We start from the raw sequence: 13,982 nt of genomic DNA, 5'->3' as shown, positions 1-13,982 counted from the left end.
CGCGGGACATTTTAACAACATATCCAGGTTGTGACAGTGGCTTTGTTAGAGCCACCCGGTTTTCCCTACGTTTTCCTTCGGAGTTTCATGACGACGGTTTTCTTTCCGCGGGACATTTCAGCAACATATCCAGGTTGTCGATGTCAGTGGCTGTGTCAGGACCACCCGGTTTTCAACGTTTCCCTTCGGAGTTTGGTAACGCGGTTTCTATTCCGCTAGACGGTGGTAGGTCCTTTGGGTGTGTCAGGCCGCAAAGGATGGCTCCCAGACTCCAGCGAAGGAGTGAGGCCCCTACCGGGATCCGGTATTTTCTTCCCTTCACCCTCAAGACGCCTGACCTGGTCAATAGGTACAGGTGGGACCTTTTCGAGACATGTCCAAGGTCTTCTGCGAGCCGACTGGCCGTCGATCCAACAATCAGGGTGGGGCGCCTGCGCTTCCAGTCCAGCGGTGGAAATTAGTGAGCTGCCCCCCGTGAATGCGGATAAGTACTTGGCAGTTGGCGCATGGATCCCACAGGCTCTGCCAGATATCCCCAGAGAGTGTATCATCGTAAACAGGTGCGGTTTGGATATAGTCGTTGCTCAGAGCCAGCCCAGACACTCGCTGTGCCTCGTTAGAATCGCGATTCATCAGCAGCCTACGAAAAGGATATGTCTCCCCACAGCGACCGAAAGGCCATCCATATCTCCCTCTCTGTCGTATCGTGGGTGTCCAGACCTGGGAAAAATTTTGGAGCGACAGCAACTCCGACCTCACAAGCCCATACCGAGCTCGGTCCACCACGGCCAGCCAAGATCCCAACTCTGGACCGACGGCAAATCCTCCTCTCGAAGCTCCAAGGCAAAACTCCCCTCCATCGGTCCAGCTACATTGGTACACCCTAGGGGTATATCTCAGGCGCACCACGATCAGCTTGGCGCACCACTGTCCGAAGACAGCGGCGAGGGGAAGGTAAAAATTGCGCTTAGTTGCTCCAACAGGAGCCCTGCCTAGTTTGCTCAGGAAGAGCCCAAGGAGATCTGGCAGAGCCCAGTACGGGAGCCCGTCATACACCGATGTTCGAAGCTCAATACTGGAGATTGAATGAGGCCAGTTAGAGCTCCCGGCCCGGTAGATGTTTTGTGGAGGAGGGGGAGTGAGGTAGTCGGGGCCATCGGGGGTGCTTCCATGGCATTGAGTCAGTGATATTCAAAGCCCCCCTGCTTCATACATCTCAGTAGCTTACCGAAGCGTGCATATATCCTGGTGTATTAACACCAGGTCTGGTACATTTTCGGAGGGGACCCCGTGTACCCCGGGGTTATCTACGATGGCTTGCAAGCTCGCAACGACTTGGTTGTGACTGTATGTATACGCCAGCCGAAAGTCAAACTGGCCATTTAGCCACGGCAGAAGCTGTTCAGACATTCTGAGATGGTCCTCCGAATAGCTGAATAATATGCTACTTAGATACTACTATATTACATTGCTTTGTGTGGGATAGAATATTATGATTCGTTCTTACTGCCCGTTCCGGCAGGAGCGATCTGCCACGTTATACCATTTAGGATATACATTCATTCTTCCATCGCAGGTTTGATTTTCTTCTTTCTGAGACCTCGAAAGTCCTGTTCATCAATGGCGCGTAGAATTTCAGGGAAGGTCGTAGGCCTTGTGATCTCGAACATATAGTCTGACATCAAATCCCCACCGTAGTACCGTCCTCCAGAAAAGATAATGTACCCCATTGAACCGGTATCAGGAGTCTCCATGAGTACCAGTGTGGGGTCAGTCAGCCCGTAGTACTGGGCCATATCCCGTCGCCCGGTTCCGGGGCGAAAGAACCGCTGCAGGTAGCCCGGATCACAGGTCCATCCCTCTGGGATTCTGGCGGCCTGGAAATACACACCATCAGTGAGACCACATGAATGTAGGATGAATGCTTGGACGTGCATTGTTACTACTTACGGCGTTGTCCATAAGCTCGGTGTGGGGGTTGGGGGAGTTCGCATTTGGGTTCTCCATTTCAGTGGCAATTGCTTTGGTAAAGTGTCTGTCGGTTCAGGCGAGACTGGAGTTAGAATGCTGTCGATTTCCAGATAATAGAAAGGACTGGAGGATGAGAGAGGCTAAGATATAACGAACTATTTAACTACGGGGTCCGGGTGAGTCAGCCATGAGTGAAGAGTGACATTTAGGTTTAGTCCACCGTCACCATGTTCTCAGTATGGCTAATGGTTTCTTCAGATATTATTCAATGGTTCATTGAATGTCCGACAGCCTATAGACAGGTGTTTTCATGAGCCGCCTGTCCAGTGGGGAATTCGCGACCACCTGTGAATCAAGATTCCTTACAGTGCTTTATATATTGTGGCACTTCACCTTTCACTGAACGACTATTTTAAGGTTTGATACTACAACGTCAGGCCAATGTAGGGTCGGAGATTGAAGAAGAAACTGTACAACTAGCCGTTTCCAGACTAGCTGCACATTGGCGAAGGAGTTTTGGTCAGCCTAAATGCACCGATCGCAATATCCACCTGGATTGAACAGGGTCTCTCCATGAAGATCCCAAGTTTCATGGCGAATTGAAATGATGACTGCCGACACAGCCGCACGATCGGCAGCCGACTTAACCAACAGACCCTTTTTGGCCCCAGCAGCAAACAATTCTGCAAACCCCTCCAGCCTCGTCCTATTTGTCCCTGAATTTAACTCAACACAGTCGCAATCCTTTGCGTTGTCATTTTTCTTTTAGATCCAGTCATGTCAGACGAAGACCGAGAAAAGGAGAACTTCCCTTCTGCTTTGCTCCCTCCCCTACCTTTCTTGCTCGTCCGTTGTATGGAACTCCGGGGTTTTGGGTTTGAACGATAACATCATTATTTCTTGCGGTCGAGAAAAGGATAGTTGAACAGCAATGAGATCGTCGTTGGTTCTCGGCGTTTCTCGCCTAATACTCCTCGTCCCATTATTATCCAGCACAGCGTCAGCAGCGGATAACCGAACGTGTTATATGGTCGACGAAAAGACAGTCGCCATCGACGACGTTCCCTGCAGCACAAAAGAGACGACTCACTGCTGTAACAAAAATGACATCTGCATGTCAAACGGTCTTTGTTGGGTCCAAAGCACCGGCGATATGGTTCTATCACGAGGCAGTTGCACCGACATAAACTGGGGTGGCGATTGCGTGGCTGCAAGACCATGTGGTAAGCCTTAACCTGTTGCCAGCTAACCTCATCCTTAAAGACGCTAAATTTAATGATAAAACATAGCCCGCGCAAACCCGACATCCGGATACCCCGTTGTCAACGCCGACATCGCCAACCACCAGTTTTGCTGCGGCTCTGTCGTAAGCTCCTCCTCGTCGGACGGAATCAAGTGCTCGGGTGATGGACCGTTCCCTGTCCCAACTGGCACCGTTATCCCCGGTGTCGCCGCATTGGCATCCGTGGCCTCGACGTCTTCTCCTAGCTCTAGCGCCACTCATCCCGCTGGTAATAGTAACGACACCTCATCAGGGAATGACACATCATCAGAGAAACCGGAGAAATCCGACGACCAGTCAACGAAGCTTGCTATCGGTTTGGGACTCGGTCTCCCATTGGGTATCATTGCAGGCAGTGCGTTGATGTGGGGTGCCTGGGAGAGAAAGAAGTCAGTCTCTGCAAGAAGAGAAATGGATCAGTTGAAGGCTACGATGGCCTACCAGTACGCTCCGGTACCACAAATGCAGGCTGCGCCCCCGGTCGAGATGGGTCATAACGAGTACCGTGTTGCGGAGTTGCCACCTGGGGCCTACAACAAGTGATGAGAGTGGAACGCCTGGATTCAGGCAAATTCACAACTGGAGTTTATGATAGCGAGTCTTTTCTTTTATCATCTGTCATGGCTTCGATATAAGCAGAACGCGTTGGCGGATTTACGGCATATGTATAATGGGTATAATTAGGATTGGCCACGCGTACTTTGACTGGAATATACATTTTCTCGATATTCATGCTCAATTTAGGAGTCTATATCGGACTCCTGGAATGGTAGCGGGGTACATACTCGGTCAATCATCTACCAGCCGTCTTGACGTCGAAGAATGTGTAACATTGCCATGATCCCTCGACGCTAAAATACATGTCATGTCGACTTGAGGCTCTTGGTGTGGGATACGCCCTACACACCTTGTTCTGGAACTTTCACTTGATAGACAAAGTCTGCCTGCTGCACTTACTATTGACGGGACAATAATAAAAAGAACAATTTCAATACAAGGTGCCGCAGTAGGCTTTGAGGTATATTCTATCCCGTGTTGATTTAGTCTGTCTTGTCTAGCGAGGACTGGAATTTACAAGACTACGTGAAGATGACCTCACCAGGGTAAGTTCACGACAACAGCGTCTGCAATCAACCTTCGATTTGCGTCTGCTACTTGGCTTGAGATTAGAGTCGGAGCGACTGTATACTCCCCTTTTAAGTTAGCGATAGCCCCAGTGAGAGCAGCCTTAAAATCCGAAGCGATAGATTTGTGAACGAGTGCTCGCTCTGCTGCTATACAAACCTGTCTGGATTACACAATGACTTACTTGGTAAGAAGAGGTAATCGCAATCCAACAACGAACGGTATGTTCACCAGCGTTTCCTTATTTTGACCATCGCTGAGAACGATGGCTTCCTCCGAGCCTTGCCTTAAGAAGATTAAGTAGTCTCAAAGGCAACTACCGAGAATGATCGTCCTGTGGATCTCCAAAAACGGACGAAGCCGGCACTCGTAGCCATCTGCTGTCTACTGACTCATAGAATATATATAAATGATACTTTTCATCAATCACAGCATGTTAATTCAGGGGAAGAATGCCAGGCTCATAACCTGGAAGTCGCTGGATCGAAACCAGCACATGCTACGCTTTATTTTTTTTTTTTTTTTTGAATTTCTTTTAGTTATCTGGTGTGGATTCGAAGGTGGGGCCTTCGTGGATTTCCATGGGTTAAAATCGCGGAAGCTATGCGCGATAAGAGCACATCCGAACCCGCCTCCAGCTCCAGTGGTTATTATCGCGGGGTGCTGCTCGACATCAATGAACGGAGACTTTGTGAAATGCAAGATGCCACTTGCGAAGAAGGCGGGAAAGCGGAATGCAGGGTTTGCGATATCATTGATCAACAACCTGTACATAGAGTAGTACAATCTGTGATGACCAAATTCCACAAGATTGATATCCCAGTCCCCTTTTGCTAGCTCTCGAGGCACTGCTTTACGATGCTGGCCGTGAAAGTTACGGCTCCGGCGACCAGAAATCATATGATACCGGCTGGGCCAGGCAGAACTCACTGACTGGAATAAGTGGGAGCCTTCGTTCTTTCTGGTTAGCAAAGGCGTGTCATGTCAATAGGACAGAAAATAAGCCCAGGGATCAACTCTCTTCGTCAGCCTACAGCGTATTTATACCCCTCGTACCAGACTTCCTTTGTGTAAAAAAGTCATTTCGGTACTCCGAAGAATCGATCACGAAGAGGAACTCTTACCATACTATACAATATCTGTATTCTCTTGGTGTCTGTACCGTCTCGGCATTTCCTATGGTTTGATTAAATTGTCTTCATATCTTACGCTGTAGTGACTACATAGAGAATCCACATTCTATTGGCCCTCATGTAGCCTATTTCTTCGTAAGAGAATCCTCAGAAGAGGATACTAGAGATAGAATGCCGTTCTTGAGTTATTTCGTGTTTCTTTACTGTTTCCCAGTGACTACAATCTTCTCTTCGTCCTCGGATCTCAGGTATGAGGGTACGGGAGATTGTGAAGCTACTGATTCTGTGGGTCCAGAGGCTCTCAAAAGGGGCACATCCATACTTTATGAGGGCCCGGGATGTCGTGCCGAGCCAGAGCAATATAGGGCCCAGTCCAGGATACGCGAATGCACATCGTTGATCCAAGATGATTTGGGGTGGTTATCCTTGAAACACCTGCCTGCAAGGTCACAGATCTTCCACACCGTGCGTATATCAGGTAATTGTGTGTTCCCTAACTAATGGGATGCGCGGCACAAAAGGTGTAGCGAGGACGGAAAGCCGATAAATCGGGAGTCGTATCGATCATTTGAGGACCGTTTCGAAGACAGTGTACAGCAGCCTCGACAGGTATGAAAGATGCCACCATTTGAGCCAGCTGAGAGAGACGCTCTTCTTTCGATGCTAAGGTCAATGGTTTCTTTTAAGCCTGAAAGTCGGCCTTCTGCTAAGGAGGTCCTTGCGTCTGAATGGATGGTGAAATGGGCGTTGCCTGAGTATGAAAAAGGTCCGAAGTCTTAACCCATGACAGGGTATGTTCTGTATCTACAAAATGCGCTTGTCTTTGTTAAATAGACAGGAAAAGATTCAGAAGACTAGTAGGAAATAAATTAATACTGACTATTGTATTAGACTTCCACTTGCAGTACAACTCTCAACGTCAAAGAGCTCCAGGTTTAGTTTTTGACACTAATCTCTCCTCTACATGTTTAGTTAAATGCTAAATGCGCTATTTGCATATCTAACTACAACACTGGTTCGATAACCGCGTGCTATCGGGCGCTCTCTAGTCAAGATCAGCAAAATAGCGTCAGCTCAACTAGTCAGATTGAGGAACCAGTCAAACAAGTCCGTTACTTATACTAGAACATAAAGACAATGTAGACGACGCAGCTGGCTAACATGGACCGGGAAACTTTTAGTTCTTCCTTTACGCAACGAATCATATGGTAGACGTTTACTTAACATATTGTTCATCAGGCACCAGACAGAAATGTAGAAATATGTAATTAGGGACAAATGGATTGGAATGCGCAAAGGAAGGTTGAGACGAACATGCCATCAAGCCCTATTCTTCCGAAACCACATCTACCAAATTACAGAGCTTTTTCAAGTATGTCGTGGGACCATGATCCTACATCCTCCTTATAAGTGTCAAATATACGAGGTAAATTTAAGCCAATGAGACTGGGAAATTCCGGATATGAAGGCGAGTAGGCCAGTTATGATTAGGTGACAGGATATCCAATGCCCGCTTCATCATGATTTATCCATAATCCGACGCTCGAAAATGGCTATGAATTTGTGGAATGGGCTCAGAAACTGGACTTGAATGTGAGAGGCATTGTGCATCACAAATTGCATTGAGATTATAAATCATTATCGACTCAACTGGAAATACGATAATCCCCGTTAACCAAGACCTAATTCTGGTTTCCATTCTGCTCCCCGCCAAGATGTGGATATAGCTCGATTATTACACCCTTGCGCTAACTATAGGTCCCTCATTAGTAAATCCTGACTCGTAGCACATTATGAATTAACATGATCCACGTAGTACAACGCAAATAAGAATCCTCATAAACAGGCCTTCACCAACCCATCAGTCCCTCGCTCTCCGAACAACAACAGATAGTATCTCATACTTTTGCAAAAGGAACAACTAAGACTAAACACCTATGCAGACGTAATAATCCACCCACAAATTGGTACAGGCCGCATCAATCATCGTATTCCACGAGCGGAACTGAGCGAGCGTAATACCCGCGGCAGTATCGATCGAGTAACAGTCATCACCCTTTTTAACCAGGTAATACTTCTTACAGTTGCTCACAATGCCGGGCATTCGCGGCTCGGGAGTGTCCGTGGGCCCGGGTGGTTTACTCGTTGTTGTTGTCGTCGTCGTGTCATCCGGGACGTGGACGCAGACGTAGTAGTCTAGCCAGAGGTTGGTGCATCCTAGCATCAAGGAACTCAAGAGTTAGTTGTAGCATGCCATGGGTTAGATAGAAAGGACATACCAGAGTTTATAGTAGGATTCCAGGCTTTGAATTGGGCGTCGGTGATGCCGTACTTGGCCTCGATGGTACCGCACTGATCCCCGGCCGCGACGAGATGGAACTTGTCACAGTTGGATGGTATACCTGGTTGGGTTGGCTCATGTTTTGATGAGGATGTGGTGGTTGTGGCGAGCGTTGTGCCAGCGCTGACAGACAGCAGCTGTAGGAGCAAGCCCAGGACAAGAGTGGTCCGGTAAACCATGTTTTTAGATACTTAGTTTCTTGTATCGTAGAATCGTGTAAGCTGAAGTTGCTATGTTGATCATCTTTCTTGGTCATGCAGTCACTGGCCTGCTTTTATACCTATGGCTTCACGTCCTCCTGCAGTATTTTTAGAAGTAACGACGTAACCGCTACACTGAACGGCCGTGTAGTCGAGGAATCTAGCACATTCTGGGTATACATGAGTATGACAATTCTGGAGGAATGTCTCACTTGAGTACCAGGATCCCCGCTCCGAGTATATCAGGTATGCTGCAGCCGGATGTGCATCTTTCTACAGCCGGTGCCACTCAACATTAACAATGTCTTTCAGCTTCTCAATGTATTGGCGATGTCACTGATTTAAATGCGGGGTCAGGGTTACATGAAGACAATCTACCGCAGCCACATCCGTATGCAAGCCCGGCCACTGCTGCCGGATCAGCCGGGGCTTTAACGATTGGATGTCAGACGGCTTCCAGCATAGTGACATCGCGCCAGCCTTCACCTCTGCCAAGAGCTACTAAGTATGCACCAATATGCAGCTTACAGGTCAAGAGTTACATACAACAGACTGTAGTGGCAAATTTCACTTACGTACAACTAGTTGATTGGCGGCCAAGGAAGGGGATCATTTGATTATGAGCCCCTACAAGAGCTAATCAACTGGTCACACGGAAGGGATAGAGGCGGGAAATGCAAAAATTGCCGGTACCCATGCTTCCTAGACTAGTGGTACTTGCACTCCCGGGAATGCACTCCCGGGTAGTGGGCTGATCTTGGAAGACGTCTAAGCGCAGATGCTACTGGTCATGGCCGCCGAAAGAGTTTCTGCAGCTGATGGGACGGTTGTGCCCTTGCAAGGATCAAAATTGGTGTTGTGGAGGTTAGAAATACACATCAGAGACCACCATGGTAGCACTTCCTCAAGTTGGACATGCAGTAAATTTCGAGACATTGAACGCCTGAGTGCGCGATTGATGGCGCATCTCTTCATCTGTCGCAGCCACAAACTGGGCTGTGAAGTGCCATACCTGGTGCCATACCTGGTAAGATCACTAAGGCGAGCACCGATTTTTACCATAGGTACCAATTGCCACCGTATCAATGTCCGGATTGGCGGAGCAGTTACAGTACTTGAGAGTCTGGGTAAACTGTAAGACCCTCCCTCTCATTATCTAGCCGGGTGTCGTTGATATGTAGAGAATATGGGCCGCTACACGAGTAACTGGTGTCTGTACAAGGCCACCAGGATTAATGCCCTTATTACGATTGGTAATTTGTTAGTCGATGTTCCGCGAGTCGGATTGATGTCTGATATGAGGCTCGGGCTCGTGATCGTAAAAATAACGGGGGCCGCCCCCGAGGGTGAGTAGGTGTTACTCTGTGGAAGGATTCAGCCCACTTTTATGTGTGACCCCAGCAATGCTGTGTGCCTGAGATAATCAATGGGATGGTGGCAGGCGAAACTAACTCAGGGAAGACAGCCCATGCTCGAAGATGCTGAGAGGAGCTTGCAAGATAGCAAGCTGATGACCACCAGAAAGACGGCGAAAGGGACTGTTGTTGTTGTTGTTGTTGTTGCTGTCCGAGGCCCTCAATGGAGTGTTAGAAGGGTTGAATACCACTCCAGAAACCGGTATACCATGTATGCAGTTACTAAACCCCCAGGGCTCAATTTCAGGCAAGGTGATGTGTGCCAAACTATACCAGTTTAACCCAAGAAGTATTAGATAACAGCCTTTATGCATCTACCCGATCATCTACAGGAGGCCTAAACGCACGTCTAACTAACGTAACTTGCGAAACAACCATGCATGGTGGACTGACCAATTACCTAGTTATTCGGAGAGCGCGATCACTTCCAGGTCACGCTTGGTCACGCTCGAAGTTCGCAAGAAACTGACCCCATAGCCTTCGATGATAAATCTAAAATTAGAATAAGTATGGTTGTAGATATCCGGGTCGCCTACCCATTAATAAAGGAGAGGATCGTACAAATATTGTACAGAAACCACTATGACGTATAACAAACACATATCTCGCTGTGCGCTGGTCTTCCTACATTATCATTACCCTTCTAACACCCGGCACACTGTAAGCGATATTGCTGGGCTAACCCCCTGCCTGCTGAATGCATGTTGGAATGTTTGGCGCCAGTCTCAGTTTCCCTCTCATCTCAAGAACAGGGATCATACAGTCATCCTAAGGAAGCAGTTCTAGTATTGTGCTACGGGGTAGGTCTATACCAATACTGATGTTCGAGAGTCAGCATCTACGAGACGAATTGACTATTACTTATACGTATAACTGTTGGACAAATAGTCGGTGATATTGTGGTCTGTCGATGCCGGTTCAACTCGGCCATCTATTGTAATTGGTGATTTGAACGGTGTCAAGAACACCTTGGCTTCTTTATATTTCCCTGTGCGGCCATAATGAAGAAGGCACAGTTAAACGTGCTTCGATCTTTTCTGATCATGTAAATCAGTCATAATGTCTTCAGACTGTGAAATAAGAATGGAATCAAAATATTGATAGCACCCCCATGTTATTCTCTACCAATGATGTCCATATACAAGTGTTTCCACCTTGAGATAATGATTCTCCGCTGGGTTGGGAATATGGGGTAGCGGTAACCCGTCCCCTCTGCGTGGGTTTGAATCCTTGTGTGTACACTATTTTCGTCTCTAAATCGTCTGGTCATTATTCTGGGTGGAGATTTGTAATATTTTAGAAATCTTCACGACTCTTCTTTTCACCGGTGGGATACTACTTACCAGCTGGAGTAAATTCGTACGGCAGGCTAAATTGACAAATTAAAATGTTGTGCGTGTCTATAACGGATATGCACTGTACGTACTAACCGTTTGTCGATTTACTCCGTAGGCTACCGTCCGTTTTAGGCTGCCGTAGACGGATCGTTCTGTGGGCCGTGGTTATATAGCGCGTGACCCCATCACTCCATCACTCTACTAGTCGCGCTCTCCGACCTGCAATCCCACAATGCCACAGCTCCTTCATCTGCCCGGTGAACTTCTCGCGCGAGTGATCTCGCATATCGATCAATCGGCCTTAAAACAGCTGCGCCAGACATGTCGCACGCTGGCGCAATTTGTCTCGCGGGAACTATTCCACACCGTGCACCTGTTCCCCGACGAAGAAAGCTATGAAAGAGTTCGTAACATCTCAAACAACACGATATTGCGGTCGTTGGTAAGGAAGATTTACATCAACACCTGTTACAATGACTCTGTAGGTTGACTGGCCCATATATATTTCACGAGTCGCAAACAAGAGAACTAACTATACAAGGAATGGGGGGATCCAGATTGCACCCTTACTGAACCATTCAAAGACGCCATCTTGCAGCTCAAACGCTTCCCGAACGTGCAAAGCACCGTGCTACGCTTTGATAAGAATTGTTGCGTTGATGATGATGGAGTAGAAATGTGGCGTAGCGAATGGCCCCAACCGCCCACCTACCGCGAGGAAGTTCTCCACGTGTTCTTCTCCTGGCTGACATCCTTGGACGTACCCATCAAAGAGCTGGGGATCTGTAATCTACAAGATCTCACCATTAAAGACACAGACACTCGCGCTATGATGGCTAAGGTGCTGTGTGGTCTTCAGTCGCTCCGGTTGAACATAGCGACTGAGCACCACGAAGCAAGTCCAGAGGAGGATCTAGAGTTCCCCGAGCCCCACGAGTTCTTCGCAGAGATGCCCTTCGCCTGGCTGAAGCCCACCATGGGATCGCTGGAGAATTTGACGATTTATTGCGATAATTACTGGGGATTCTTCCCGAAGCTGGACCTTAAAGGGATTCACTTCCCTCGGCTTAAGACCCTAGCGCTTGGCAATTTCGGCTTCGCGCAGGACGCGCACGTGGAGTGGATCGTTTCACATGAAGCGACTCTTGCAGAGCTATACCTGGATGACTGTACGATCTTGTATGATGTAGGTATTACAAAGGAGAATATAGGACGCTGTTCTTTCGAGAAAACGGAGATGGAGGTCCGAATCCGCGAGGATTGCCCTAGCTTGAGCAAACACTACCGTTCATACGAAAAAAGATGGCATGATCTCTTTGACACCTTTCGGACACGCTTGCCACTTCTTCGGCACTTTCGCATGGGAACAACGTGCTGGTCGGACGGGATGCCGTTTGAGAAGGAGGCAAACATCAATATTGGTCTCATGAACGATCGGTATATGGTGTGCTATGACGGATATGGCCCGAGCCCGTACATGACCGGTCGCGGTAATGCTCGGGATAATGAGAAAGTGGCACCGGAATGTGATGAAGAGGATAGGAACGCTCTGCGGCTCTTGCTGCAGAGTATAGGCCAAAGCGCACCTGAGTCCTGGTCGGTAGACTATAGAGAGGTTGAGGACCTACTCGATACGGAATATCGATAACGAGAATGCGAGGAATGTGGGGGTATATTCAGATGGTGCATACTGAAGCACCACGCACCGTGCACAGGATCTACAAGTGCAAATTAACAGAGGTCTAAACATTTCCTGGGAAACAGTCTCCTGTCTTAAAGTCCTTAGTTCCTCAGTTTCATTGACACGTGGAGTATTGGATCGCGACGCAGTAAGCCCGGTCTCGACAACTTTTCAGATTCTGCACAGTAAACACGATGCTCCACCACCACGACTCCATCCCGCAACGAAGTTGACGAAGCGAAGTAGCGTATACTTTAGTGCGCCCTCTAACAGTCCTCGTGGAATATTGCGATCAACCCGATATGATTAAGTTGTGAATGAATTAAACTTTCGACAGAGGCTCAACAGTCAAAGCCCCAGTCTTCGAAATCAGCTACTCGTCTATTGCGACATCTTTCCATACCCGGAAGCCTTGATACCTCCAAAAGGTGACTCAGCTGCAGAGGCGCTTCCTATGGAATGGTGAGCAAGACCAGTATAAGGCAGTCGGTAATGGCAGCATTACCTGTGTTCTTCCCACCATTCCGGCTTCAAGGCTCTCAAGTAACCTCACGTGAGACTTATATCTTTGGTGAAGAAGTATGAGGCAAGGCCCATGCTAGTATCATTTGCCATCTGGACGGCTTCCTCCTCTGTCTTGAAGCGATACAGCCCCAGAGGAGGGCCAAAGATCTCCTCTTGACTCGTCAGCATGGAGGGTATCATTCCAGAAATGATTGTGGGCGCGAAAAGGTTTCCAGGTAGGTTCGTCAATGTCTTCCCGCCACAGGGAACTATTGCACCCTTGGAAGTAGCGTCAGCAATGTGCCGTTCCATCTTATCCAAGCCTTGAGTTGATGTCAACTACCCCATTGTTGTGCCAGGGGCTACGTCATGGCCAACTTGGATTTTCTTTGTGGTGTTGACTAGCATGGACAGGAACTTGGTGTAAACGCCACTTTGGAGTAGACTCGGTTGGCATGAGTGCATGCCTGTCCGGCCGTACGCCATTTTAAAATCATCAGTACAGCCAAGGCTTGGTCAAGATCACTGTCGTCGAAAGTTAGGAATGGACTGTTACCACATAACTCGAGTGGCCGATAATATTTTGAGTTATATTCGACGAGTTCGACTGTTAGATCCGCGCGGCAGACTTGTCTGTGCACTCGAATTCACACCTTTTTCAGCCCATCACTACAGTGCTTCGGTAGGAGACATTGACTCTCGGACATTCCAGATGATCGTCATCAGTTGTACATACAAGAAAAATTGTCATTGACTTCACACTGTGACCGAAGTTTACAAATTATTTCTAACTTGACCGCCTAGGGAATTAACCCCCTCTAAGTAGCTGGCTGTTTGAAACTCTCCCAGGGTAAAGCATTTGTGGGTAGCTTGCAAGTACCTCACGCTTGTTTATATATCTTTCCCGCTTTCGCAAACGCGCCATCAAGATCACATTCTCCACTTACCGGTCTTCTTCTACCCGACACTATGATACGAAATTCGCTCAACACA

At 48.1% G+C, this 13,982-nt stretch overlaps 7 protein-coding genes and 1 non-coding gene across 8 annotated transcripts; 3 read left to right on the top strand and 5 right to left on the bottom strand.

Annotated features, from left to right (window-relative positions):
* Positions 1 to 417: 417 nt before the first annotated feature.
* Positions 418 to 1,443, bottom strand: F9C07_2287153 (uncharacterized protein; the record flags this gene model as incomplete). The annotated part of the gene is made up of 2 exons (XM_071510881.1): positions 1,229 to 1,443; positions 418 to 1,165 (listed from the first exon to the last, which is right to left on the bottom strand). The coding sequence occupies exons 1-2, from the start codon at positions 1,408 to 1,410 to the stop codon at positions 418 to 420; spliced, it is 930 nt and encodes a 309-aa protein (XP_071367274.1). The 5' UTR covers positions 1,411 to 1,443.
* Positions 1,444 to 1,478: 35 nt separating this feature from the next.
* On the bottom strand, positions 1,479 to 2,312 carry F9C07_2173607 (uncharacterized protein). The gene is made up of 3 exons (XM_041295501.2): positions 2,128 to 2,312; positions 1,951 to 2,035; positions 1,479 to 1,877 (listed from the first exon to the last, which is right to left on the bottom strand). Exons 2-3 carry the CDS (start codon positions 2,005 to 2,007, stop codon positions 1,560 to 1,562), a joined length of 375 nt encoding a protein of 124 aa, XP_041151460.1. The 5' UTR covers positions 2,008 to 2,035; positions 2,128 to 2,312; the 3' UTR covers positions 1,479 to 1,559.
* Positions 2,313 to 2,821: 509 nt separating this feature from the next.
* On the top strand, positions 2,822 to 4,245 carry F9C07_1925775 (uncharacterized protein). Its single transcript, XM_041295488.2, has 2 exons — positions 2,822 to 3,194; positions 3,261 to 4,245. Exons 1-2 carry the CDS (start codon positions 2,903 to 2,905, stop codon positions 3,794 to 3,796), a joined length of 828 nt encoding a protein of 275 aa, XP_041151461.1. The 5' UTR covers positions 2,822 to 2,902; the 3' UTR covers positions 3,797 to 4,245.
* A 563-nt stretch (positions 4,246 to 4,808) lies between these two features.
* F9C07_t245 lies at positions 4,809 to 4,880 on the top strand. The gene has a single exon. It is a non-coding gene; the product is annotated as a tRNA-Met (tRNA).
* A 2,558-nt stretch (positions 4,881 to 7,438) lies between these two features.
* On the bottom strand, positions 7,439 to 8,031 carry F9C07_12476 (putative muramidase; the record flags this gene model as incomplete). The annotated part of the gene is made up of 2 exons (XM_041295507.1): positions 7,439 to 7,728; positions 7,791 to 8,031. The coding sequence occupies 2 exons, from the start codon at positions 8,029 to 8,031 to the stop codon at positions 7,439 to 7,441; spliced, it is 531 nt and encodes a 176-aa protein (XP_041151462.1).
* A 1,268-nt stretch (positions 8,032 to 9,299) lies between these two features.
* On the bottom strand, positions 9,300 to 9,915 carry F9C07_1925725 (uncharacterized protein). The gene is made up of 2 exons (XM_071508488.1): positions 9,505 to 9,915; positions 9,300 to 9,414 (listed from the first exon to the last, which is right to left on the bottom strand). The coding sequence occupies exons 1-2, from the start codon at positions 9,779 to 9,781 to the stop codon at positions 9,410 to 9,412; spliced, it is 282 nt and encodes a 93-aa protein (XP_071367273.1). The 5' UTR covers positions 9,782 to 9,915; the 3' UTR covers positions 9,300 to 9,409.
* A 1,121-nt stretch (positions 9,916 to 11,036) lies between these two features.
* F9C07_12475 (F-box domain protein) lies at positions 11,037 to 12,452 on the top strand (the record flags this gene model as incomplete). The annotated part of the gene is made up of 2 exons (XM_041295502.1): positions 11,037 to 11,285; positions 11,346 to 12,452. The coding sequence occupies 2 exons, from the start codon at positions 11,037 to 11,039 to the stop codon at positions 12,450 to 12,452; spliced, it is 1,356 nt and encodes a 451-aa protein (XP_041151463.1).
* Positions 12,453 to 13,034: 582 nt separating this feature from the next.
* Positions 13,035 to 13,475, bottom strand: F9C07_2236720 (Aldehyde/histidinol dehydrogenase; the record flags this gene model as incomplete). Its single annotated transcript, XM_071509999.1, has 2 exons — positions 13,035 to 13,268; positions 13,356 to 13,475. The coding sequence occupies 2 exons, from the start codon at positions 13,473 to 13,475 to the stop codon at positions 13,035 to 13,037; spliced, it is 354 nt and encodes a 117-aa protein (XP_071367272.1).
* Between the last annotated feature and the right edge of the window lie 507 nt (positions 13,476 to 13,982).

The sequence above is a fragment of the Aspergillus flavus genome, chromosome 8 (genome assembly GCF_009017415.1).
Source record: "Aspergillus flavus chromosome 8, complete sequence".
NCBI lineage: Eukaryota > Fungi > Ascomycota > Eurotiomycetes > Eurotiales > Aspergillaceae > Aspergillus > Aspergillus flavus.
Note: the sequence above shows the minus strand (reverse complement) of the source record. Positions and strands in the feature narration are given on the sequence as shown.